Source organism: Arvicanthis niloticus, chromosome 3 (genome assembly GCF_011762505.2).
Source record: "Arvicanthis niloticus isolate mArvNil1 chromosome 3, mArvNil1.pat.X, whole genome shotgun sequence".
Classification (NCBI taxonomy): Eukaryota; Metazoa; Chordata; class Mammalia; order Rodentia; family Muridae; genus Arvicanthis; species Arvicanthis niloticus.
In genome coordinates, this window is record NC_047660.1 from 59077645 (window position 1) to 59101573 (window position 23929).

Sequence of the window (23929 nt, forward strand, 5' to 3'; positions counted from 1 at the left end):
ACTTAAAGGTGTGATTTAGAGACAAAGCCTAAGGGCATGACTTAAAGGCGTGATTTAAAGGCGTGACTTAGAAGTGAGACATATAAAAGGCAAGAGGCAGACAGAAGAAAGCAACTAGGACTTGGAAGGTAACTTGGAACCAGAAGAAGGCACTTGGAAGTTGGAACTGGAAAAGAGACTAGCAGCAGGAACTTGAGACTTATTACAGCTGGAACTAGGATTAGGACTTGAGACTTGGTGCCAAAGCCCAGGACCTGAGACTTGGTACTAGGAACTAGGGACTTGGAGAGAAGAAGAGAGACTGAAGAATAAATGGGATTGGATCACACTCTGTCTGGTCTCCATTCTTCGAGTCTATACTCACTCTCTCTCTTGCTGAACCCCGACCCGTGGACAGGAGCAGCTTGGGGCAGTGTGGGCTCTAACATCTGATAGAGTGGTCCCCAACATTTTAGCCCCCAAGTGTGGGGCAGAGCGGTCCACAACAGGGACAGTATCCCATTGTTATGGTTTTTTTTTTTTTTTTTTTATTGGGGAGTGTTTGTTTTTTAATATTTCTTTCCTTCTCAATGCTAGGGACAATTTCCAGTGGCTGACTGTATGACCATGTGATTCAGATGACTAAACTCCAATAGTAGCTTCTGAGTCTTTCTGGTCAGGAGAACCCTATGTACTGGAGTGTGTATGTTGAGCAAGGACAGAGACCCTAGGAGGGAAAGTCAGAGAAGGGAAATTTGTAACTCTGCACATGGACCCCAAGCCATGTGTGTGCAGGGCAGATGCAAGCCAGGAAGCAAACATGGAGAAGCCCTGCGATTAACCAGGACAATGAACCATTGATATACAGGCATCAGTATTTTCTAAAGGATTCGAACAGAAGCCTGGGTATGTGGTGTAGCACTGTCAGGGCCCAGGACACAGCACACATTTGCATGACACCTTTACAGAGAACCAAAGAAGTGTCCTCAAGGGAAGATGCCCCATGATGCCAAAGAGACCCATAGAAACAACAGAACAGGAAATCCAACTGGAGAAAGAAAAGCCATCGAGAACTAGAGCACATTAGAAATAAGTGACAAGTCACTGTGTAAACAGCAGGAAAGTGAATGTGCAACTGGTGCACATGAGCTTGAAGTCCAGTATGAAGGGTCAAATCTGAAGAACACAGAAAAACGATGGAAAAAATATTCAAACTTTTAGGAATCTGTGGCACACCATAAAAAAAAAAGTACCCAGTACATGTATGGTAAGACCCTCACACAGGACCAGCCAGGTAGCTCAATGGGCTAAGGCTTTTCCTACCAAGCCTGATGATGATTTGAGTTTGGTCAGACCAGGGGCCTATATTGTCTTAGTGTTATGTTGCTGTGAAGAGATACCATGACCAAGGCAACTCTGATAAGGGAAAGCATGTAGTTGGGGCTGGCTTACACTATCATCATGGTGGGAAGCATGGCGGCATGCAGGAGAGTCCTACGTCAGGATCCACAGGTAACAGGAAGAAGAGTGAGCCCCTGGGCCTAGCTGTGGCAGTTGAAACCCCAAAGTCCACCTCTAGTGTTGGATTTCCTCCAACAAGGCTACACATCCTAATTCCTGTCAAGGATTACCACTCTCTAATGACCAAGCATTCAAATACCACTCTCTAATGACCAAGCATTCAAATACATGAGTTTATGGGGGTCATTCCTATTCAAACCACCATACGTGTGGAAGGGGTTCTGACATGCTGTCTTCTGACCTCCACACATGCACTGTGGCCCACATGGGCCCACACATACAAGTCAATATGTGTAAAAAAAATATAAAAGGATCTCAAGCAGAGTAGAGAGAAATAGTGAGCCAGGGACAATATATGAAGGCCAGATGCTTGGTGAAATCAAGGCAAAAATTTATGGATTTGAAGTGATAACCTAACTCTAAGCCCAGCAAATTGAAAGATCCTGCACCTATATATACATCATCATTAAACTACGTAAGAGAGGCAGTAACTTTTAAAGTTTCCATGGGAAGCTGGGCACAGTGACACACACCTTTCCAGCCTTCAGGAGGATCAGCAATTCAATCAAGGTCATCTTCAAATCCATGGTGAGTTTGGAACTCTTGTGGGCTGCATGAGACACTGCCTCTAAAGCCAAAAATAAAATAAAATCCCACCATGGAAAGATGTAAATGGCATATGTGGGAAAGCAATTGGAATAGTCATAGACTTCTCATCAGTAACCATGTAAGGCAGTAGGACATTCACTTTAAACAAGAAACTCACATTGTGGATCCAGAATTTCTGTACCCAGTGAAAACACCTTTCAGAGAAGCACATTAAACACTTTCTTTTTTTATTTTAGACTTTTTAAAATTTATTTTATGTATATGACTACACTGTAGCTGTTTTCAGACACATCAGAAGAGGGCATTGGATCCCATTACAGATGGTTGTGAGCCACCATGTCGTTGCTGGGAATTGAACGGACCTCTGGAAGAGAGCTCTTAACCACTGATCCATCTCTCCAGCCCCAAAACATTTTCTTTTCTTTTCTTTTTTTTTGTTATTTTTTTCTTTTCCCAAAACATTTTTATGTAAAAGAATGTCACATCTCAAGAACCATTAAAGAAATTCTTTCATGCTAAAGGATTATAGCAAATAGAAACTGTATTTTATTTAGCTCTCTAAAACACATATAGCTTTCAAACACATATAGACTCAAAACTATAGTATTGTCTGATAGTGCTTAGGATACTCAACACAAAGGACACTTAGGGAAGGGCCAAGAAATATATATTGCTAAAATTCCTACAATTTATGAACACTACATAGACATAAAAGTTTAAGTATATTCTAATTGCAATAACAACTACCACCATCAACAAAACCCAAAAGAGATACAATGGCATACCAATGGACAAGAAGGAATGTTAAACGCATGTGGTGGTTTGAATAATAATGCCCCTCTAGGCTCATGTATTTGAACCCTTGGTCCCCAGTATGGCCTTGTCAGAGGATGTATGTCTCTGAGAGTTGAAAGGTTTGTACCCTCATAGACGTATGCCATTTCCAGTTGCTCTCTCTGGCTCATGCCTGCTGTTTGAAGAAGTGGCTGCTCAGCTTCCTGCTCCAACCCTAGTCCTGCCTCTTTGCCATCACGGACTCATCCTAAGGAACTGCAAGCCAAAATAAAATCTTTTCTCCTTATGTCATTGTGATCATGGTATTTTATCACAGTAACAGAGAAGTAGCCATACAGTGTTTAAATAATACAAGAAAACAAACTTGGGAATGGGGTAAATGTCTTGACTCTGATTATTTCTCCTAACTGTACTGGTTACATTGTTATCACTGTGGCTTCCACCACTACAGAAACAAGGAAGGATTCTTTTTGAACATGGTTTTAAAGCTTTCAGTCTCTCCTGGCAAGAAAGGCACAGAAGAGCAGTTGCCATCATGGTAGAGGTTCACACAGACAGGATGTGTGGGGCCGTGAAAGGGTGTCTTGGTTTTTCGAGTGGCATAGGCCTCCAACCTCGACCCCAATGGGGCGACGGCAGGTGTTTGGCCACGCCCCCAGAACCCAGGGTCCTGTTACGTGGCCTAAGACTTCCATTTGACCTGTGCCTTGCAGTCACATAGGGCAATCACTCTTCACAGGTAGAGGGTGTGACTACAAGCCTCAGGCCTCGAGAGATTCCCATATTAATGAGTTACCTAAAGGCCAGAGGGCATAGCTAATTAAGTATTGTTTTCCCAGTCCCTCCTTCCTTCTCCTTTCCTATTTAAGTCAGGTCCCACCTGGCTTAAGTGGGGGTGCACATCCAGATTCAACTACCATTTGCAATGAAAATAAAGGCCTGCCATCGTAGTGCATCATGGAGGACTTCTCTGCATTCCAGCCATGGGAGGTGCCGTTCAAGCCAAGCAAGTAGAACAAGTGAGCACTCCCCCTTGACTCTCTCGGTGGGCAGGCCAGCACAGCGCCTGCACGCTCCTCGTCTCCATTCTGCTGCGGCCTCCCAGAGCCCCAGAGCTGCCGGAGCCCCAGAATTAAGACCAATCAGCCCCCGGATGCCTCCGGGCCTGGGAGTCCCCACTCGAGAGCCCTGCGTCCCGCAGAATCAGACTGAGTTCACTGCCCCCCCCCCCCCGCCCCCCGGGCTCCCCGGGCTGTCTCTCATAGCCCAGTGCCCCATCGGTGTTGCACAGAATGAACTCAGTCAAGGTTCCCGTGCTCCAGTCTGGTTGGAGCAGTGGGAATCACTAACAGCTTGAGTGCTGCACACGGCTTGTAGATGGCTCGCGGGCCCTCAGTCCTCCCGCGCCCTCCCCCCCCCCCCCCCCCCCAAGCATGTTGGCATTTGGCTCTCTGCTTTAGAGTGGAAGGAAGGTATCCATTGGTTCCGCAGGTAGGGGAAGAGTAAAGAGGTTCAGTAGAGAACGGGTGCTTTGCCCCCTTTAGAGGCTGCAGTCAGGAATCCATTAGCCCAGTGGATATGGCTAGTCATTCTTCTTTGGCATGTTATGTGCCAGCATCTTGGACCGTTCTTCCATTCAGGGGTGGATTGGATTGAGGGGTGGGGGCAGAGAGACTGTAGAAATATAATAAATAAGGATAATATGGTTACAAATTCTGAGGAATTCTGATAAACACTATAAAATTGGGCTGGAGAGATGGCTCAGCAGTTAAGAACACTGACTGTTATTCTAGAGGTCCTGAGTTAAATTCCCAGTAACCACATGGTGGCTCACAACCATCTGTAATGGGATCCAATGCTCTCTTTTGGTGTGTCCGAAGACAGCTATAGTGTACCCATATAAAGTAAAATAAATCTAAAAAGAAAACTACTGATAAAATCAGTATTCCATTTAGAAAGCTGAACAAGGTAAATACTGAAACCTGAGGGTGGATTTTGATCTAAACATATTATATGCATGTATGAATTTTAAATATCTAAAAATATTATTGAAACTGTCCTCTTGCCTAACCTGATCTCTTGAGAGGATTAGCCAATGCCCTACATTTTAGCTTTATATATTTTTTGATGTCTTAAAAATAGCTTTACCATGTATGCATATTTCCCTAAATATTTCATTTTTTTGAGAATTATGAGAGTATATTGTTTCTTTTACAAATCACCTGCACTCACTGACATTTCCAATATTTACCCCTGTTGTATTCATGCACAGCTCATGACTTTTTTACTTCCCTATAATCATCCATCGTGAACATTTAACTACCCCATCTCCAGAACGCAGGCCTTTTGACTCTACATTACTTCCTTTTATGAAAAATGATTGACATGAATGGGTCCCTGAGACATCAGATGAAAGGTTCTCTTTGAAGGTGTTTTTGCAAACTGTGGGTTATGATAGTCATGAAAGTCAGGTTAGTGGGTAGTGGCAACAGCATCCTTATAGAAACAAAGGTGGTTTAGGAGTATGGGAAGGCTTCAGAGTTCAGCCAAACCTTCATCTATATATCCAGGAAGCTTGTTCATCCCAGGTCTGTGTGTGCTTGGTAGGAGGCCACCGATGAGATGCTGTAAACATTAGGGAATGAGTACTGGCTTACCTGGAGACCTCACAGACGTTACCATGGCAAAACTGAAATCTAGAAGTCAGACACTGCGACTGAGGTTGTTGACTCCAACAGCTGCTTGCCGAGAGGATGGATGTGTGATCTGAGCATCTGGGCACTGTCTCAAACTGAGACAGGTTCCTGAAAGTGAAGAAAAACCATGGGCTCAAAATAGAAGTCAAAAGAGAGGAGCTTGCAGGCTCAAAAGAAACAGTAGCACACTCTGCCCTGGGAAAGCTGTTGGATCTTCATTGGGGTAAGGAATCAGAGAGGCTGTGTGAATCCTACATCGAGGATGTAAAAGATGTGAAAAACCAGAAAACGCCAGCATGTGTCCCACATAGTAAGAGCAAGGGCTATTTTGTTGAACCAGTTTTACATGTTTACAGGAGCATGCTGAACTCCTGTGTTGAATGAGGTACAGGCTGTTTCTTACCCTGCACTCAGGTACAGGCTACTTCTAATTGTGGTCAGAAGCCATTGATGTGAGGATGCAGTGGAACACATTGTTTTTCCCTGTGAATCCGTATTGGTGATCTTTCCGAGTTCCCGCCCTCACTGACATACACAGCAAAGAGACCCCTCCACTGCTGCCCACCTACTTGGGTCCCAGTGGTGTCCTCTAGGTGGTGCTCATTTTAAAACTCAGGTTTTCTCTTTCTTATTGACGTAAGGATTCCAGCTGTTCACCTCTGGCTGGTTATCTAGATGACAAATACATAGTCCCAGTTTGTGCCTTGTTTTCCCTATCTATGATGTCTTCTGATGGATAGAAATTCTCAGCTTTAATGTCATTGGTATTCATTTTTTTCTTTATGGGTTTACCTAGTTTTAAGAAAAAGGTGTTAAATGTTTTTGTTTTTGTTGTTGTTTTTTTAACAAGGCATCGGGTATTCTTATCTGTTGCATTACTGTAGTTTGGGTCTTGACAATTTGTGTATGAGATGCAAGAAATCAAATCTCTCTCCCCCCTTTCTTTCTTGGAAACTCAGCACAGTTTAAATGAATCACCTGTTCATTTCTCACTGCTTGAATGTCAACTGTTTTATGGAGCTTACTGGTGTGTGTGTGTGTGTGTGTGTGTGTGTGTGTGTGTGTGTGTGTGTGTTGCTAGGACTTGAACCTGGGCTTGGTGCATTCTAGGCAAATGCTTTACCACTGAGCTATATTCCCAGCCTCTCATGCTTCCTTTATTCCAGGTTTTTTTTTTTTTTTTTTTTTTTTTTTTTTTTTTCTGGTTGTTCTATGTGGAGTAGAAAAGAAGGTATATCTTCTTTTTTTTATTTTAGAATTACATGTACGTGTGCACATATGCACTCAAGCATACCATTATATGTGTGGAGGTTGGAGAACAGCTTGTAGGACTTAGTTCTCTCCTACTATGTGAATCCTGAAGTTTTAATCTAGTTGTCAGGCTTGGTGGCCCGCTGAACCATCTTGAAGCCCAGAAGACATATTGATTATCAGTGTACAAAGTCCTTGTATCTACCCTATTCATACTGTTTTACCAGCTATACTACTTAGGTCATCATCCTTATTTTTGCCTACCTCTAACTAGTCTACTTGGGTAGTCAAATTTTGTTTGCCCTGAAGAGCATTCTCTGTGTTGTCAGTTTAGCCTGGAAGAAACTGCAGTCCTTTCTAATGTCAATACACATGCCAGACCTTAATTTTTGGTTCCCATTTCAACATTTTTAAAACTTTTATATGATTTATTTTATATTTAATTGTAGTATAGTGTTCACAGGAGCCAAAACAGATGTCAGCTCCCCTGGACCTGCAGTTACAGGCAGTTGTAAGTCTGCATACATAGATGCTGGCACCCAAACTCTGGTCTTGGGGAAGAGAGATACATACTTTTAACTCCTGAACCATCTCTTCAACCCTCCTATCGGCATTTTCTTATTATCTGTTAATTTCTTGTTATGTTCTTGACTGTTTTCCTACTTTTAACTCTCCTTACAAAAATTTTCATTTGACTCTGTTCTTCCTTTGCTAATCAATAATTAATTTGACTTTCATTTTTGATATGTTACCTGTTTCTATAATTTATGTCCTCATTTTAGTTGGATTTTATTCACTTCTTCCTATTTACAAGGTTTCTTCTGCCAAGCCATGCCCAAAGCACCAGGACACACTGGGTCTTGTTTGAATACCGTGTTAGGGCTCCCTCCTGTTTCTTGAGGTGGGGACTGTGCACTGAGTTCTTTAGTGTAAATGCCCTTACTCTCTGTTGTTGTTGTTTCCCTCAGTAGGTTTGCATAGTTGCACATTTTTAACTGTCCTATAACATGTACATCTGTCTTAACAACAAGAACCATAACAATTTTTATAAATATTACAAATATTGCTAAAGACCAGGATTCCAGTGGCTTGTAAGTTTGTTCATATTGCTGAGTGGATGGATCCTCAGGTGTCTCACCTGGCTCCTCCATGAAGCCGCATTTCATTTAGATGCTGGGTCAGCTGGTGACAGGGCTCTGTTGGATGGGTAGCTTGTTCCTCTGACCAGGCAGCCATTTGTGCTAAGGATGGTATCCTAAGAAGGTATCATCGGAAACCAGGAACGTGTGGAAGGCCTCATCTCGGATCTCTCAGAATGTCTTCCACTGTGTCCTGGCAAAGGAAATCGTGCTATTAGCCTAGAATAATGAAGGGTCACGTGTAGGTGAGAAGAAACCTTGTGAATAATTTAGTGCAGAAAATTCCTGGTTCAATTTAAATTCCTGGTACGTATAAAATAGATTTATCAGACATTACATGTTATTTTTTGTGGGGATGCTAAGAGGTCAGGGGTCCTATATCTCTTTATAGCACACTTTCCCCCCCCCCTGGAAAATTGAACCTGCTAGGATCCAGCTTTAATTTTTTTTTTTTTTATTTCATCACTAACTCTCTAAAAGAAAACTTGCCAATCTCAGTCCCCTCAGGCCCTGCACATGGTCCAGCTCTGCGCTCAGAGCTTCTAGGGATCAACAGTCATTCTCAGCAGTGCCACCCTTGGGAAGGAGCTTTCTTTGAATTGTTGGGTTTTATTTTGATTTGTTTTTGAGATGAGTCTTTCCTAGTAGCCCAGGTTGGCCTTTAACTCATACTCCTCCTTCTTCAGCTTTCCTGGAATTGCAGGTATGTTGTACCATGCTGCCTCAGTTTTAGGTATTTCTTAAACCCTCTGTCTTACTTACTTTTCTATTGCATTGATAAAACAATGCACTAAAGCAGCAGTTTAATTGGGCTTATGTTTCCCAAGGGCTAGACTCTGCGCTGGCAGAGTGAAGGCATGGTGGCTGCCATCTGCTGCAGTGGCTGAGGGCTCACGTTCTGAGTCACAAGGAGGAGACAGAGGAGTGCACACTCGGAATGTGTGAGTCTTTTGAAACCTCCAAGCCCACCCCAGTGACACATCCCCTCCCACAAGGCCACACCTCCTCCTAATCCTTCCCAAACACTTCCACCAACTGGGGACTAAGTATTCAAACTTATGAGCCTATGGGGCCATCTTCCTTCAAACCACCACACCTGCACCTTGCTTTCTTTATGTCTTTTTCCATGGTGACTTCCCCAGTCTCCTAAAGGCTGGGGCCGGGAACTTGGTTGTACCTTTCCTGGAAGCTGCTATTTATTTTTCTGTGTTCAGGTTATCTGAGGTCTGCAGCCCCTTTGTCTTCAATTTTTCCAGTGCATACAGACTATTCCATTCATCCTTCAGTTTCAGCTGAACATTGTGTGGAGGTTCAGCTGTCGGTGGCCACTGCTCACTTGGCCCTCTGGGCTGTGACCCTTTTGATGACTAATCATTTCCATCTTCTTGCTCTCTAAGTTGGACTTCTAAGTAACTTTTTCATATTTTATTACAAACCCCTTTTGCAGCAGAAACTGTCATTTTTACTTCAGGCATGCTTTTCTTTTTGGAGATTTCCAGCTTATCCAGGGATTCAGTTCTCCCACTTCTATTGAGTTTCTCAGGGAAATACTAACTCGGGGATCCTTGCCCATCTTATGAGTTTCCTTAGGGCTCACGGGTCTCATTTTAACTCACGGATTTTTCTTTAGAATGTCTCCAATCTCCTTCACCCTCTTCATACCTGTGGTGGAGAGGTGTGGTTTGAATATGCTTGGCCCAGGGAGTGGCACTATAGGAGATGTGGCCTTGTTGGAGTAGGTGTAGCCTTGTTGCAGGAAGTGTGTCACTGTGCGGGTGGCAATGAGATCTGCCTCCTAGCTGCCTGGGAGACAATTTTTTCCTAGAGGTCTTCAGCTCCTCCTGCACCATGCCTGCCTGGATGCTACCACATATGCATCTTGATGATAATGGATTGAACCTCTGAACCTGTAAGCCAGCCCTAATTAAATGCTGTCCTTATAAGAGTTGCCTTGGTCATGGTGTCTCTTCACAGCAGTAAAACCCTAACTAAGACTCTGCCTTTTCCATAAACTAACTTTAATGCTTTCAGAGGTTTGGTGGTAGTCACTTATCAGGCCCAGGACTCACTCCCATGGGCTATTTTCCACTGTGGTCATCTTCAATGTTACTGGGCCTTTGCTAACCTGATCAGAAAGGAACATTAAAAAGAGCAGAAGGAATTGACTACAAGTGCAGAAATATAAGAAATAAGTTGTAGATGGACTGAGTATTATGTAACTCCTACCTGTGACATGCAGCAGACCAGGATAGGGGCTGAGTCAGAATCCTTTGTCCCAGAATGTTTGCTTCTGAGTGCACAGCTGCCAGGATGATTAGATTGTGCACACTGTAGTCTGATCTAGAAACAACAGCAGGCTTTCTTTAATACATTCATTCCTTGTCTCAGCGGATGAGGCTGATGACAAGCCCAAAAGCTTGTCATCTATTTATAGCTTGATTGTGGCGTGTACCGTTCTAGCTCATGGTGCAGACGATTTTCAGGTCCTCTGAATCCTCTCTTCAGCTCCCCAGAGCCAAGTCTGTGATTTTAGCCATTTTGCTGGGTGCTCTCTAAGCTGACAGTCTCTGATGCAAAGACTTAAGTACCCATCCCCCGATTTCCCCACAAGGCTCACTCAGCTTGCTCCCTGCCCTTGACTCCCACTTTTTTCTCTTATAGACATCACTTGCCATTTGATAGGTATGTCCATAACCAAGGCCTACCCATTCCCCTCAGAACAGGATGGTTATTATTCTGTTAGCACACAGAGAAACCGAAATGGTTAGACCAGCTCACAGTTGTATTCCCCAAGAGAAAAGTACACATCTCTTATAGGACTGCTCCAAAAGTTGGGGGTCATTGAATCACCACATGGGGAAAGCAGACAAATGCCTTGGTTGGTCATTTGGAGGTGAGGTTACATTTATGTGTTTATTTTGTGTGTGTGTGTGTACATAGCACTGCATACTTGTGGAGCTCAAAGGACAACTTTTGAGAGTCAGTTCTCTCCTTCCACCATCTGAGACCCAGGGATGAGATTTCAGTCATCAGGGTAGGCAGCATACACTTTACCCTCTGAGTCATGTCACAGGCCTGGTTGGGGACGGGGGTGTTTAATAGAAATCTGCTTCCCCCTACAGGTCTTTAGGATGATGCTGAGAGTTTGCAAAACACCCTTTCTGTTGCAGGGCCTGGGTGGCACATGCCTGGAGTTCAGAACTCTAGAAAAAGTCAGAGTTTGAGGCCAGTTGGGGCTACATATAGCCTGTCTAAACAAACACTGTTTCTTTGGCCTAGGGGGAGAGAAAGGAAAACAATCCTGAAAAATTTAAATGTCATAGAAAAGGTCTCCAAAAGGGTATAGTGGAGTGGCTGAAAATCAGAATCACAAAGTGCTTCATGTATGTGGCACTAGACTAACGTTACTTTTTGTTTGAGTGGTCACTAGACAGGACATACACAGGGCACACTGTCCACTTGCCCTAACGCTGCTGCTGTGGTCACCTTGTTAACTGGTGTCCCTTCAGTCTTTAAGTCTGAAAGACTTAGATCACGGGTTCAGTTGGGATTTTTTTTTTTTTTTTTTTTTTTTTCTTTCAGGAAGCCAAATGGCTCCATTCCTGAGAAGGGCCACATAAACACTTCACCTTCTGGAAGTTAAGACCACAGTTGCCAATGGAAGAGACAGATGTGGCTTTTCAGTGAGTTCTTTGTAATGGTTTTATCAGGTCCTGCAACAACCTGCCCCTGAACACAACCTGTCTCCACATTACTTTGGTGGCTTTATAAGGCAGCAAGCAGAATGTCCCTTAGCCCCATCTTTGAGTCCCCAGTTGCCCGCTATAGTTTTCTTCTGCCGAGTTCATAATAGTTTAGGAATATTTTACCTGTCTTTTTCTTTCTCCTCTCAACATCCCGAGAGAAACACAGAATAAGTGAAGGATGAGAACGATCTGGGTCCAGACTGCACATCTCTGTTTAAAAATAAGATCTCTCATTCCCCCAAACCATTAATAAGCCATCTTAGCACTTCTCAGCCCCTGCTCTGAAAAGAAGTACACGCCTATTGGGAAACTTTGAGAAATTCCAAAGGGAAGGAGGGAAGTAAGAAGGGGAGGGAAGTAAGCTATGGTGAGGTCATCCCCTGGCTCTCCGGTTACTGTTCCCACTGAACACTGCTAAATGCAAAGTTGCAGTGAAACATTAGCAAAGACACTTTGCTACAAGAGCATCTCCTGATGTGACTTGAGCACGTGGAGCTGTTCATTAGGATGGAAAACCTTACCATGAAAATAAAGAACAAAACTATAAATGGTACTGCTTTCCCAGCAGTGTCTCAGGTGATGACTGGAAAGAGTTTGGGAGCACGAAGCACGTTGTCTTCTGCAGGCTTGCTTTCCTGGTCCTTTATATCCTGGGATATATACCTGTGGTTGTCACTGTGGACAGCCTCTTCTGATCCCTGTGGGCTTAGTGGCTTATGGTGTCTTGGTCCCTCAAGCTCTGTCCAGGAAATGTGACTAGGGTACAGTGTGAGCAGCAGGTGGCTCAGTGGCCATCCTGTATCTACACCAAAGAGGGAGAGCTTTGCCCTGATTCTTCATTGGCTTTGGCTCTCTGAGAACCATGATCTCTCATCAGTTCTGTGCAGGTCAGTGGTTCTCAGCCTTCGGGTCACAGCCCCTTTGGGGATTGAACTACCCTTTCACAAGTGTCATGTAGCAGATATCCTGCATATCAGAGATTTACATTATGATTCAAAACAGTAGCAAAATTACAGTTATGATGTAGCAGTGGAAATAATTCTATGGTTGGGGGTCACTACAACATGAAGAACTATATTAAAGGGTCACAGTATTAGGAAGGTTGAGAACCACTGATGTAAGTTAACCATGGTGTTTGAAAGCTTTAACATTCAAGAGTCTTGAGCAGATAATTGGTTTTGGCATGGGAAATCCCATGCTCAGCTCAAAGGAAAAAAAATCAAAATACATTGAAATAAAAATATCAAAATATAGTGTGACTAAAGTACTAATTAGGGAAAAACAGACTTAAGAATATCAGTGGCAGCCAGGCATGGTGGTACATGCTGTTAGTCCCAGCACTCAGAAGGCATAGGCAGGCATAAGTATAAGTTCAAGGCTAACCTTATCTACATAGTTCTAGGAAAGCCAGGGCTACATAGTGAAATCCCGAGACTGTCTTAAAAACAAACAGCAACAACAACCAACCAAAACAAAACAACAAAAATCCCCCAAAACCTCACAAAATGAATGCTATCACCAAGAAACATGAAAAATACATAATTTTTCTGTGCAAAGCTATGCAAGTTTTCTAAAATAGGCATGTGCTACCCTTGTCTGGCTACACTGTTAGAGGAGCCGCTGGCTGTATCACAAGGGCGCTTGTCTGCTCTCAGGGGACTCTGCTTAAGTGGCACTCTCTGTGTGTGCCCTTGGCCTTCTCGAAGGTGTGACTTTCCAGTTGTCTAATCCTTATGGTTGGGTCTTCCCCATGATGTGAGCTTTTCTCCTCTCTCTAAGGGAGGACTGGAAGGAGACAGACATATGAATGCAGGAGTCCTGGAGCCTGCAGATGAAGCCAGAGGGAAGGTAGAGAGAAGGGAGGGAGAGGTAGGGGTGAGCTCAGCGGAGGCAGGAAGAGGTGGCATTGCTTTTATTTGACTGCTCTGGGCCATGGGCCTGGTAACCTCCTTCAGCAAATGAGTCCTCTAGTCTCCCACATTTGGAAGTCAGCAATGCTCATGCCTCCACCCCGAGGCCTGAGATGACAGGCATGTCACATCCCACTAGTTCCTACCTACCCTTTATTCATAAGTCAGCATCTTGTTCTCCCGAACATGAGAGGAGAATTTGGCTGAGTGTGTTCAGCAGACTTGTTTTTCTAAAGTTCAGTCACCAATGCGATAGTATATATTGGCACTGTTTTTCGGGGAGGAATACATGGATCCATTCTGGAAAGTAGTCAAACGTGCAGTACCAAAAATTGCTGCTGAAAAGCCACAGAAGTGGGGTTCACCTGCTTTCTGTCCTGTCAGGCTGAGTTCAGGTAACCTCTGGCAGCCATGGCTACCTGCTCTCCAGTGGGTCGGGGGCTAGATGGGATGAAAAAAGCAGTATACAGGGAACCTATCTGGTTTTTTTCATTGATTTATTTATTCACTTTACATCCCAATTACAGCCCCATTTCCTCCCAGTACCCCCCCTCCAATACATACCCTCCCTCATCTTCCCCACCCCTCCTCCTCTGAGAAGGGGGAGGCACCTCTATCTTGCCTCTGAATTTCCCATGACTCATGTCTCACTCATGTCTGGTCTACATCAGACCTACAGAGTTCTGGATCCTCCTCTTCCTCACTGGCCCGTGTATTCAGAAGGTCCCGAGTGTGCTCCATTCTGCAAAAATGTCACCTACAGTGTTTTGGGGGTTAAATTATTCAGAAGGAACTAGCCTTGGCTGAAACATGTCACCCTTTGCTATCTCATGTTAGTCAGAGAAAGAAATCAGAAAACAGTAGGGAAAAGATGAGGGCATACACGGACACTGAGCTAAAGTATTTTCACCACATGAAAACGATGGCACTGAGTGCAAACCAACTGTGCAATGCTAATTTCACAAAATACCTTCCAAAGTTTGCCCATGTAAGAAATTCTCACCATCGGGGAGCTCGTTTACCAAGTCAGGGGTGTTCCTCCTGATCTCACTTTCATGGCCTTTGGTGAAGCTGAGGAGAGAAAGGAGGAGGAGCAGGGTGTGTGTGTGTGTGTGTGTGTGTGTGTGTGTGTGTGCGCACATGCCTTTATATGTTTAGTGAGTTATCATTTTCACTGGGATCCTCCTTCAGCATAGGGTGGTCTGAGCTTTTCCCCACTCTCCTAATTTCATGTTCTACATTAAGCTGCAGCCCAGATAATGGAGGGGATGGAGACATGTTTATTGTAACTGACAGCATCAGGCTAAATCAACACAGAGGAATCGAACAGTGCTGAGTGCTTTTCTGTGTGCTGAAGCTCAGTTCCCAAAGCCGCAAGCAGGGCTTGCATCTGCTCTCCTCAGGGCTTGCATCTGCTCTCAGAGCCAAATCTGAAGAGGTCCAGGAGCCTCACTTCCTCCTCAGGCTTTGTCCTCTGGCATTCTCCTTCCCCTTTCCTCTTCATCTAAGCAGTGCGTTCTTGGTAATTTCATGTAATTCGATTGTACAACATTCCAGCCCCTTAGGTCTCCTGTGCATTTTCCCAACTGCCAGGGGGCCACGCTGCTGTAGTTTAGGGAAGCTGCCCTGGGACCAGCACTTTCATCTTTCAATGACCCTTTATTTCAAAGAACTTATAGACTCAAAACTTGGATGTGACCCTGGATTTAGCTTTTGAATACTATATATTTCAAAAGTCACTTTTTCTGTCCCCTTGCACTGCAAACCATGTGATCTACAATAAACACAGAAAGCACCTGTCACTTTAAAGAGTCACATAAATTCAATTTCTTAAGAAAAGGTAAATATAAGTGTGAGGATTTTCATCCAGGATGACACAGTTTTTAAAAATTAAAAATTATTTCTTTCATGTATATTTGTGTCCCTGAGTGTATGAATGTGTGCCATGTGCCTCCAGGAGCCCTGAAGGTCAGAACAGGGCATTAAATCCCTGGAACTCGAGTTACAGATAGTTGTGAGCCATGTGAGTGTTGGGAACTGAACTCAGGTCCTTTGCAAGAACAGTAAAAGCTCTTAACTGCTGAGACATCTCTCCATTCCCAAATAACAATTTTGAAATGACTGACTTTAAAGATGGCTCCTACATCCAAGGACACAGCCAAGGTGCTGTATCTCCACCTGCCCCAGGACAGAGCCCACCACTGTTCTGTCACTGTCATTGGCACCTCTAGTATAAGCTGGATTAATGTGTGCATGTGGCCGCCCTGGTGGTTTCGAGCTAGGAGAGCAAAGGAGAGACCTCAGAATTGAGAAGCCTGTAGCTTCATAGCTTACTGCCTGTCCTTCCAGAGGGATCTACTCACTTCAGCTTCCAGCACACAGTTTGAATATGTGCACTAGGCTTTTAATGTGAGTAGGTGTGAAACTGTGCACACACCAATAGTGCACACTCCAGCAAATTTTTTAAAAACGATTTATTTATTTCATGTTTATGAATACATGGTCGCTGTCTTCAAACACACCAGAAGAGGGCATCAGATTCCATTACAGATGGTTGTGAGCCACCATGTGGTAGCTGGGAATTGAATTCAGGACCTCTGGAAGAGCAGCCAGTGCTCTTAACCCACTGAGCCATCAAGACCTGCTCCAGCAAATTTTAATGGCGGATAGAAATTGAAGCTGTATCTGTTCATCCGTTGGTTCTGCATCCTATAATGGATTCAATTAATCAGAGATGGGAAACAGACAAAGCCAATTGTCTCAGTGCTGAACACCCAGACTGTTTTCTTATGATTATTTCCCAAACCATGCAACATTATAACTATTTGTATGCCCTTTGAATTGTAGGTATCAATCCACTTAGGAGAGATGGGGACAGACACCATTTTGACATTGTAACATGATGCTGTCATCTACAAAAATGTTGGACCATCTTTACAAATATCCTGGGACCCATGTGGGTTGTGGGCCATAGGTTGGACATATCTGATAATTATTCTTGAGGAAGCATACAGGGTCTATACAAATACTACACAATTTTATACCAAGGGTTTGAGTAGTTGTGGATCTTGGTCTCTGCAGGCATTCAGGGACCAGTCCTTGGCTGAGAGAAGGGCAATTGCTCATGCTTTATAGATGCATGCTGTGGGAACCCACCAGGACAGACATGGGTCCTATCAGTGATGCAGATCATCCTCTGATCTCCATACGAACTCTGTGGCATGTATTCATCCTCACCAAATAAACAAATGCAATAAAAAGAAAAATTTAAATGTAAAGTATAAAGAAGGATCCAAAAGCTTTTCTTGATGTGGATGTAGATATGTAATATGAAGACATACTGATGATGACAAGTATTTACATACTTTATATATGTATTAAAATGGGTAAATATAATTCTCTGTCTGTCTGTCTCCTCCATTCCCCTATTTTGAGACAAGATCTTGCTCTATATAGCCTAGGCTGGTCTCTAACTCAAGATCATCCTGTCTCAGCTTCCTGAGTACTGGGACTACAAGTTTGGGCCCCATGACAGGCATTTACCCTTTCTTCATTAAAGGTTATATTATAGGGGCTGAGAAATGGCTTGTGATTCAGAGCACTGTTGCTTTTCCAGAGGATCTAGGCTCAATTCTCAGCATCCACATGGTTGCTCAAAGATATCCATCATTCCAGTTTCAGGGGATCTGACCTCTTTTGGCCTCTGCAGGTACCAGGCATTTACATGTGCATATACATACATACATACATACATACATACATGCATGCAGGCAAAACACCATACACATAAAACTAATATAACATTTAAAGGAGTACATTAAAATATTTTTTCTATCTATCAAGTAGTCTTAAAACATTTGTATTTAAAGAGAAGCAAGGTTCTCTTTATACATGCTGGTGGGAATGTGAACGGATGCAGGTACTATGGAAATCAGCATGGAGCATTTCCTCAAAAGAAGAAAAAGAAAACTATTATATGATGCAGCTACACCATCAACAGATGAATGGTAGAGAAAATGTGGTATGTGAATAAAATAGGATTTTATTCAGCTATGAGAATGAAATAATGACATCTACAAGAAAATGCATGCAACAGGAAATCATTAGGTTAAGCAAAAACAAGCCAGGCTCAGGAAAATACTACGTTTCCTCTCATATGCAGAATCTAGGCTTAAGTGTGTGTGTGTGTGTGTGTGTGTGTGTGCGCGTGCGCGCGTGCGCGTGTATAAGCTAATATAATAGAACGCACTGGCTGGGCATGGCGGTGCACACCTTTGACCCCAGGTCTCAGGAGGCAAGAGGCAGGAGGATCTCTGTAAACTGGAGGTCAGTCTGGTCAATATATCAAGTTCCAGACCAGTCAGGTGACAATACAGTGAGACTCTGTCTCAGTATAAAAACCAACTAGCAGGAAAGAAGGGCTATTTAGGGGCTGAAGGAGGACAGAAGAGGAAAGGGAGGAAAGGAGAAAATGTTTGAAAAGGCCACAGCGGAACTGCAAGTCCCATTGCACACTAACTTTAAACACTAAAAAATAACTCAGGGTTATTTTAAATTTATTTGTACATCTTCTTGCTCGTTGAGCTTGTTCTCCAAATAACACGAATACTTTAGCATTTAAAAATGTCTTTTCTTCTATTAGTATTTTAAAGGTCAAGATAACTTGCTGTGAAATGTGGACCTCTTAACTATATGGTCTGATAGTCCTAACATACACACCCTGTATCTGCCCTTTAAGCAGGTTTCCACCATGACCAATGTTCCCTCGAGACCCTTCCCCTCCCAGTAAATTTCCAAAATCTACTGTTTTGAATCCAACTGTCTAGGGTTCACTCCGAGACATTTTGCATGAATTTCTAGATTCATCTACGTTGTTTGCTAATTCAACCCTTGTAGCTGAGTCACATTCCATTTTAGGAACAGACCACAATTGTGCATCCTTTGACCTGTTGATGGGTGTTTGGAGTGTTTCCAAGTTGGAGTCATCATGTACAAGGCTGCTATTAATTTTATGTTTGAGGATTCTTTGTAGAAATACACATTCACTTCTCTCGGGTAAGTATCTGAAGGTAGAATTTCTTAGTCATAGGGAATATATATATTCATTTTTATGAGAAACCACTAGGTCTTTGTTTGTTTGTTTAAGTGATTACATCAATTCATCCCCCAAACAACATATAATCTCGGGTAGCTCAGCATTCTCCACAATATTTGGAATTACTTTTTAATTTGGACATGCTGACCATTGCAGCAGGTTAGGTTATTTGTTTAATTTGCACATTCCTGATGACTGCAGACATTTGTCACCTTTCAGGTGACCATGTGCTATTTGCTTGTCTCCATTTGGTGTCTGTTCCGGTATTTTGACCATTTTTTTTTTAAAGTTTGATTTGTGTGAGGTATTTACACATATACAGGTATTTACACATCATATACAGCTATTTACACATATACAGGAATTTTCACATATACCACCCCTTGCCTGATTTACCTGTTGTTTAATTCTCTTCCCAGTCTTTGGCTTGCCTTGTCTTCATCTTGCCTTGCTGTTTGCTGAGTAGAAGCTTTATTTCTGTTGCTATGAATGCCTACTTTTATGGCTAGCACTTTGCATGTCCCTGCATGACAGCTTGCCCCATGTTTTTTTTCTATAAGATTGAAATACCTTATTTTTAGTATTTGTGATTCATTGTAAGTGTGGTGCATGAATAAAAGGTTAAAGTTTTGTTTTTTTCTTCCCCAGTCTGGACATCAAGGTGTCACTCCATCATCTACTGAGAAGACTGCCTCCATTCTACTGACTTGCTTTTTAGTGTCTTTACCAAAATCACTTCACCATATGGCTCTGGGTCTATTTCTAGACTCTCTGCTCTGTTTCAAAGAGCTATTTCTCTAGTTATTGCCACCACCACAGTCTCCTTGCATAAATGCTCCTAGTGTGTTCCCTGGGAACCTGCGTGCCAAGTGTTCAATGTGGAGGACTTACACAGCTCACCAAGTTTTCTGTCTATCTTATCTTACAGTGTGGTTTCCTGTATTTTATCAAACTTAAATGTGCATGTTGCCAGTTCTATGAGATTGTATTTCTCCACAACAGCTGCAGCAATCTTTCCAACTCTTTCGGAATCTTGTCACTCTGCTCCCTGCTTGTGAGGACTGGGTCCTTGTGACTGTTTGGACAACCAAGATGTGTAAGAAGTAGTGCAGCATGCATTCCCAGGCCAGGTCAGGATGCGTGACCCTGTCTCTTGACATATCTGCTCTTGGAATCCACTCACCAGGACTCAACAAGACTCAACAGGCCTGGGTAGAGAGACGCCAGAGGCAGGCCATTATCAATGCCAGAAATGAATGTGAATGGGTGTATAAAACCATAGATGGCAGAGTCTCCTTGACTACTATGTAACTGTATAAGCTCTTCTATGTCTGCTCAATTCCTGAATAATGACACAAAAGCTATTTTTATTAATTCATGCCTAGGCCTTAAGCTAGGCTTGTCCCCAATTAGCTCGTAACTCAATTACTCCATTTATACTAATCAAGTTCTGCCACAAGTTCTGGCTGGTTACCTCTCCTCAGTTTCATATGTCCAGCTTCCTCTGTGTCTTGGTGAATCTTGAGCCTCACTCTTTCCCAGAGTTCCTAAATCTGCCAGATGTCCCACCTTCTATTCTGCCTTTTGCTATAGGCCATATGCTTTTTATATTAACCAATCAGAAGGTGCCTTAGGCAGGCAAGGAAGGACAGAGACACATCTTCACACAGTGCCTGTAAACATCACCCCTACACTACCACCCTTGAGTGGCAGCCTACTAAATATTTACTCGGTGTGCAGTTTGGGACACTGCTCTCTCTCAGAAAGAAAATCAAAATGAGAATTCCAACAGGAATTAGGCCATCAAAATGCTTCCATGGAATCTTTAATAAGAATCTGTACAAGAATGAGATTTGCACGAAGTTATCTCCTATCAAAGACCCTTTATCCTATGCTGTCAGAGTTGACTGTTAGTTTGTCGGTCTATAAATAACAGGGGGAAAGGAAAGAGGAAGGAGGTGAGGAAGGAGCTGGTCTGTGGACAGGAGGAATGGAGAGAATTGGGGTGGGTTACAGGCCAGTGCTGGGGTGTTTAGTTTGAGATTTATCTGTCTCCATATTTTAATGTGCTCTCCACACGCCATTGTCTTTTTTTAAAAAAAGGTTGCAGGTTTGTTTATAAAAAGTCACACACACACAAACATTTCGAAAAGAAATGGTTCTAGAGCTGGTGGCTTAGTCAAATTCAGTGATGCTGGCTCTCCCAAGGCCTCGTTCCTTTCCCCGTGGGCTGCTCTGTTCCTGGTTTGGGAACACCTGCAGCCATGGCCAATTAATTGAGGCAATTATCTTGAAAGTTCTGCTTTCATACAGTAGAGATAAAACATGTCTCCCAGACTCTCCCATTGTTCTGGATTTTATGTCTGCCTTTCACTCCTCTTGCTGGTAAATCTTCCGTATTTCCAGCCCAGACTGACTACCTCTGGCAAGGACACAAGGGTTTCTGCTCAGAGTCAGCACAGCTTATGTGTGATTTATGTTGCCCTTGGATGTTGTGACTGCTCATTGCTTGCTTTTATCTTGTGCGTCTTTGTTTCCTCTTACCACCGGATGGCGGGACTGAGGTCTGCCTTCTGTGGCTAATGCCAATCTAATCTTTCCAGCTCTGCAAAGGCAACAAGGGGCATTTACCATGGAGATAAGTGCCACACTCCTCAATTGCCCTCGACAGTCTCTCCTGCATCGTGGCAAGTGAACTACCTTAATCCTCCTCCCACAAACCTGCATGATGCCTCACACCTGTAATCCCCACACTTGGGAGGCTGAGGCAGGAGGATTACCACCAGTCTCAAGTCATCTTGGCTATACTTAGGAGTGAGCTCAGGCCACCCCAGCGCATTAAGACGCCTTCCTTCCTATGCTACTGCCATCACACTTCTCCAGAACTGTTGGACAGTTTGGTAACCGGAAGGTACCTACAAAGACAGGAGCAATAAGCCCATCTTATGCTGTGATTCCGTGAAATCAAAGAACAATTACAAATGACCATTGTCTATTCTTTCTATTCTCATCAAATTATGGTCCTTGTTTCCTGTTTGGGGGATGATGATGATAACATATATAATAATAAATGAACGGTTTTAACACCTTCCGTGCAATGATCAACCTAAGCCTGGGACAGACTCGCTGAGAAGTTCTGCTGCCCTGAAGCTCACTCTGCTCCACACTTGACACATTTCCCTTTTCTTGGACCTTTCTGCTAAAGAGTCGTTTCTTCTCAGAAACAATGTTTACCCTGAGTCCATGCTTTATCGCAGGTGGCCTGGAGGTGTTTGTGCTCACAGATAACCCACTTGGGAGAGCCTGGGATTGTAAAGACACTAGGCCGTTCCTCCAAAGGAAAGAATTAATACCTGTTACTGGTCCAGAAGGCTGACCGTGGTTCCTAGCCTGGTGACCTTTTTTTCTATGTGGCCAGAGACTTTCCCAGCACCAGACCCATCCCCAGACTCTTATAAAAAAAACCTATTTTTCTCAATCTATGCAACCTATCTTTATGGACTTATGTAGTCACGTCCAATCCGTATTTAGCTGACTTTGTTCCTTAAGGAGGTTTATGTATGCTTTGTTGTGCACGTGGGATTGAGTTCATCACCAGAATAGTTTCCACCAAATTAGGCTGTGCTAAGTATGCTTAAAATAAACTTCTCGTGGTCAGACTCCTTAAGTTTGAACCAACACCGGCTACTGAGTCGTGTTGAGCCAACCGCCTTCTTACCTCCCACAGCCCATCACTCCATAGTCCTCCAGGCCCCAGAGGCTCCCCCACTTTATGTAAAAAGAAAGGTAATGACCCCTTCTGCAAGAGTAGGCTCAGAATGCGGTTGGCTGGTTTGTTTTTCTGCTTTTAGTCTAAAGTCGAGATTTCATCAGACACAGTAAAGATTTATCTGGCTTCTTCACTACCCCCCCTATAGAACTGTGCTCAGGACTCAGTTTAAACATTAAGTGAGGAAGAAATCAAACAAAAGCAGACCCAGTGACCTTGGGCCAGTCATCCCTTACCTCTCAATGTATTTGTTTGCATGTAGAATGTGCACTGCGTGTGTCGTGGGAGTGGATGTGTGTGGTGGGTGAGCATTCTGGAGGTCTCCAGACTGTGACATGCCGTTGAGAACAGGAGCTGCAGACCCAGCACTTCTCTGAAATTCAGGTCTCAGCCTGGAAATTCTTATTGCACAAAGGACCCATGCAGACCCTGTCAGGCTGGATACAAAAGAGCAGAAGCTGCTAACGAAAAGGGAAGGAAGTCGAGGATCCACCGCTGCAAAGCACAAGGGACAGGCAAGGAGATAAGGTAGCGAGTGGCTGGGGCCCAGAACCGCCCAGCTGCACCCATCTCCTCCGGGAGCCCGCACCCAGCACCGCAGCCCTGCACGGGTCCCCCGAGCCACCTGCCAGGACTCCGGCGGGCGGCGCAGCCTCGGGCGGGTCCCCGCCCCCGCGCTGCCGGGCCAGCGAGGCCGCCGCGGCGTTCCGGGCGCCGCCGCATTGGCCGCTGCGGTGCGGGAGGCGCGTTCGGCGCAGCCTCGGGGCTGCGGGCACTGGCTAGGGCGACCCGCGGCTCTCCCTCAGCCTTCGGCCCGCTCGCCCATGGCCCTGGCGCTGTGGTCCTGGCGTCCAGCCCTGCGCGTGGTCCCCACCGCCCTCCTCTGGCCGCCCAGCCTACCAGCCACGCGCGATGCTGAACGGCGCGGGCCTGGACCAGGCTTTTAAGATGTCGTTACCGCGGAGGGCGAGGATCGGCGCGTCCGTGGGTGAGCGGGGAGGGTGGGCCACGGGGCGGGGGCGGCGCCCGGGGCTGGGAGACACTGCTCCGCCCTTCGCCCTGTCCCCTCCCCCGAGAGCCTGGGGCTGCGGGATTCTGGACGCCACGCCCTGCTGACCCCTGGCCAGACAACCTTGCACCCGCTGGACCCAAAGTCCTCCCACGGTGCCGGTGCGGAAGGGGCAAGGGGCGGCGAGCGTGAGAGACGTCTCATCCCCCTTGGCACCCTTGTGCATGCGTGTGTGCGTGTGCATGTGTCCGTGTGTATGCGTGTATCCATGTGTGTTCGTGTGTGTGTGTGTGTGTGTGTGTGTGTCTCCGCGTGCGCGTTTGCGTGTGCGTGCATGCGCGCACGCGCATGCTTGCCTGTCGGTGCGCCCTTACGCTGTGATGCTGATGCTGGAAGGAAGGGAGCTGCAG

General features: G+C 44.5%; 1 protein-coding gene and 1 long non-coding RNA gene across 2 annotated transcripts in view; one reads left to right on the forward strand and one right to left on the reverse strand.

Annotated features, from left to right (window-relative positions):
- Nucleotides 1–4322: 4322 nt before the first annotated feature.
- LOC143441711 (uncharacterized) lies at nt 4323–23156 on the reverse strand. Its single transcript, XR_013109338.1, has 5 exons — nt 22747–23156; nt 10217–10330; nt 7990–8183; nt 5562–5708; nt 4323–4578 (listed from the first exon to the last, which is right to left on the reverse strand). It is a non-coding gene; the product is annotated as an uncharacterized LOC143441711 (long non-coding RNA).
- A 150-nt stretch (nt 23157–23306) lies between these two features.
- Nucleotides 23307–23929, forward strand: part of Atp8a2 (ATPase phospholipid transporting 8A2) — a 480046-nt gene continuing 479423 nt past the window's right edge. The window contains exon 1 of the mRNA XM_076930916.1: nt 23307–23498. Within this exon, the coding sequence (XP_076787031.1) occupies nt 23423–23498 (76 nt within the window). The 5' untranslated portion in view covers nt 23307–23422. The remainder of the gene's footprint in view (nt 23499–23929) is intronic.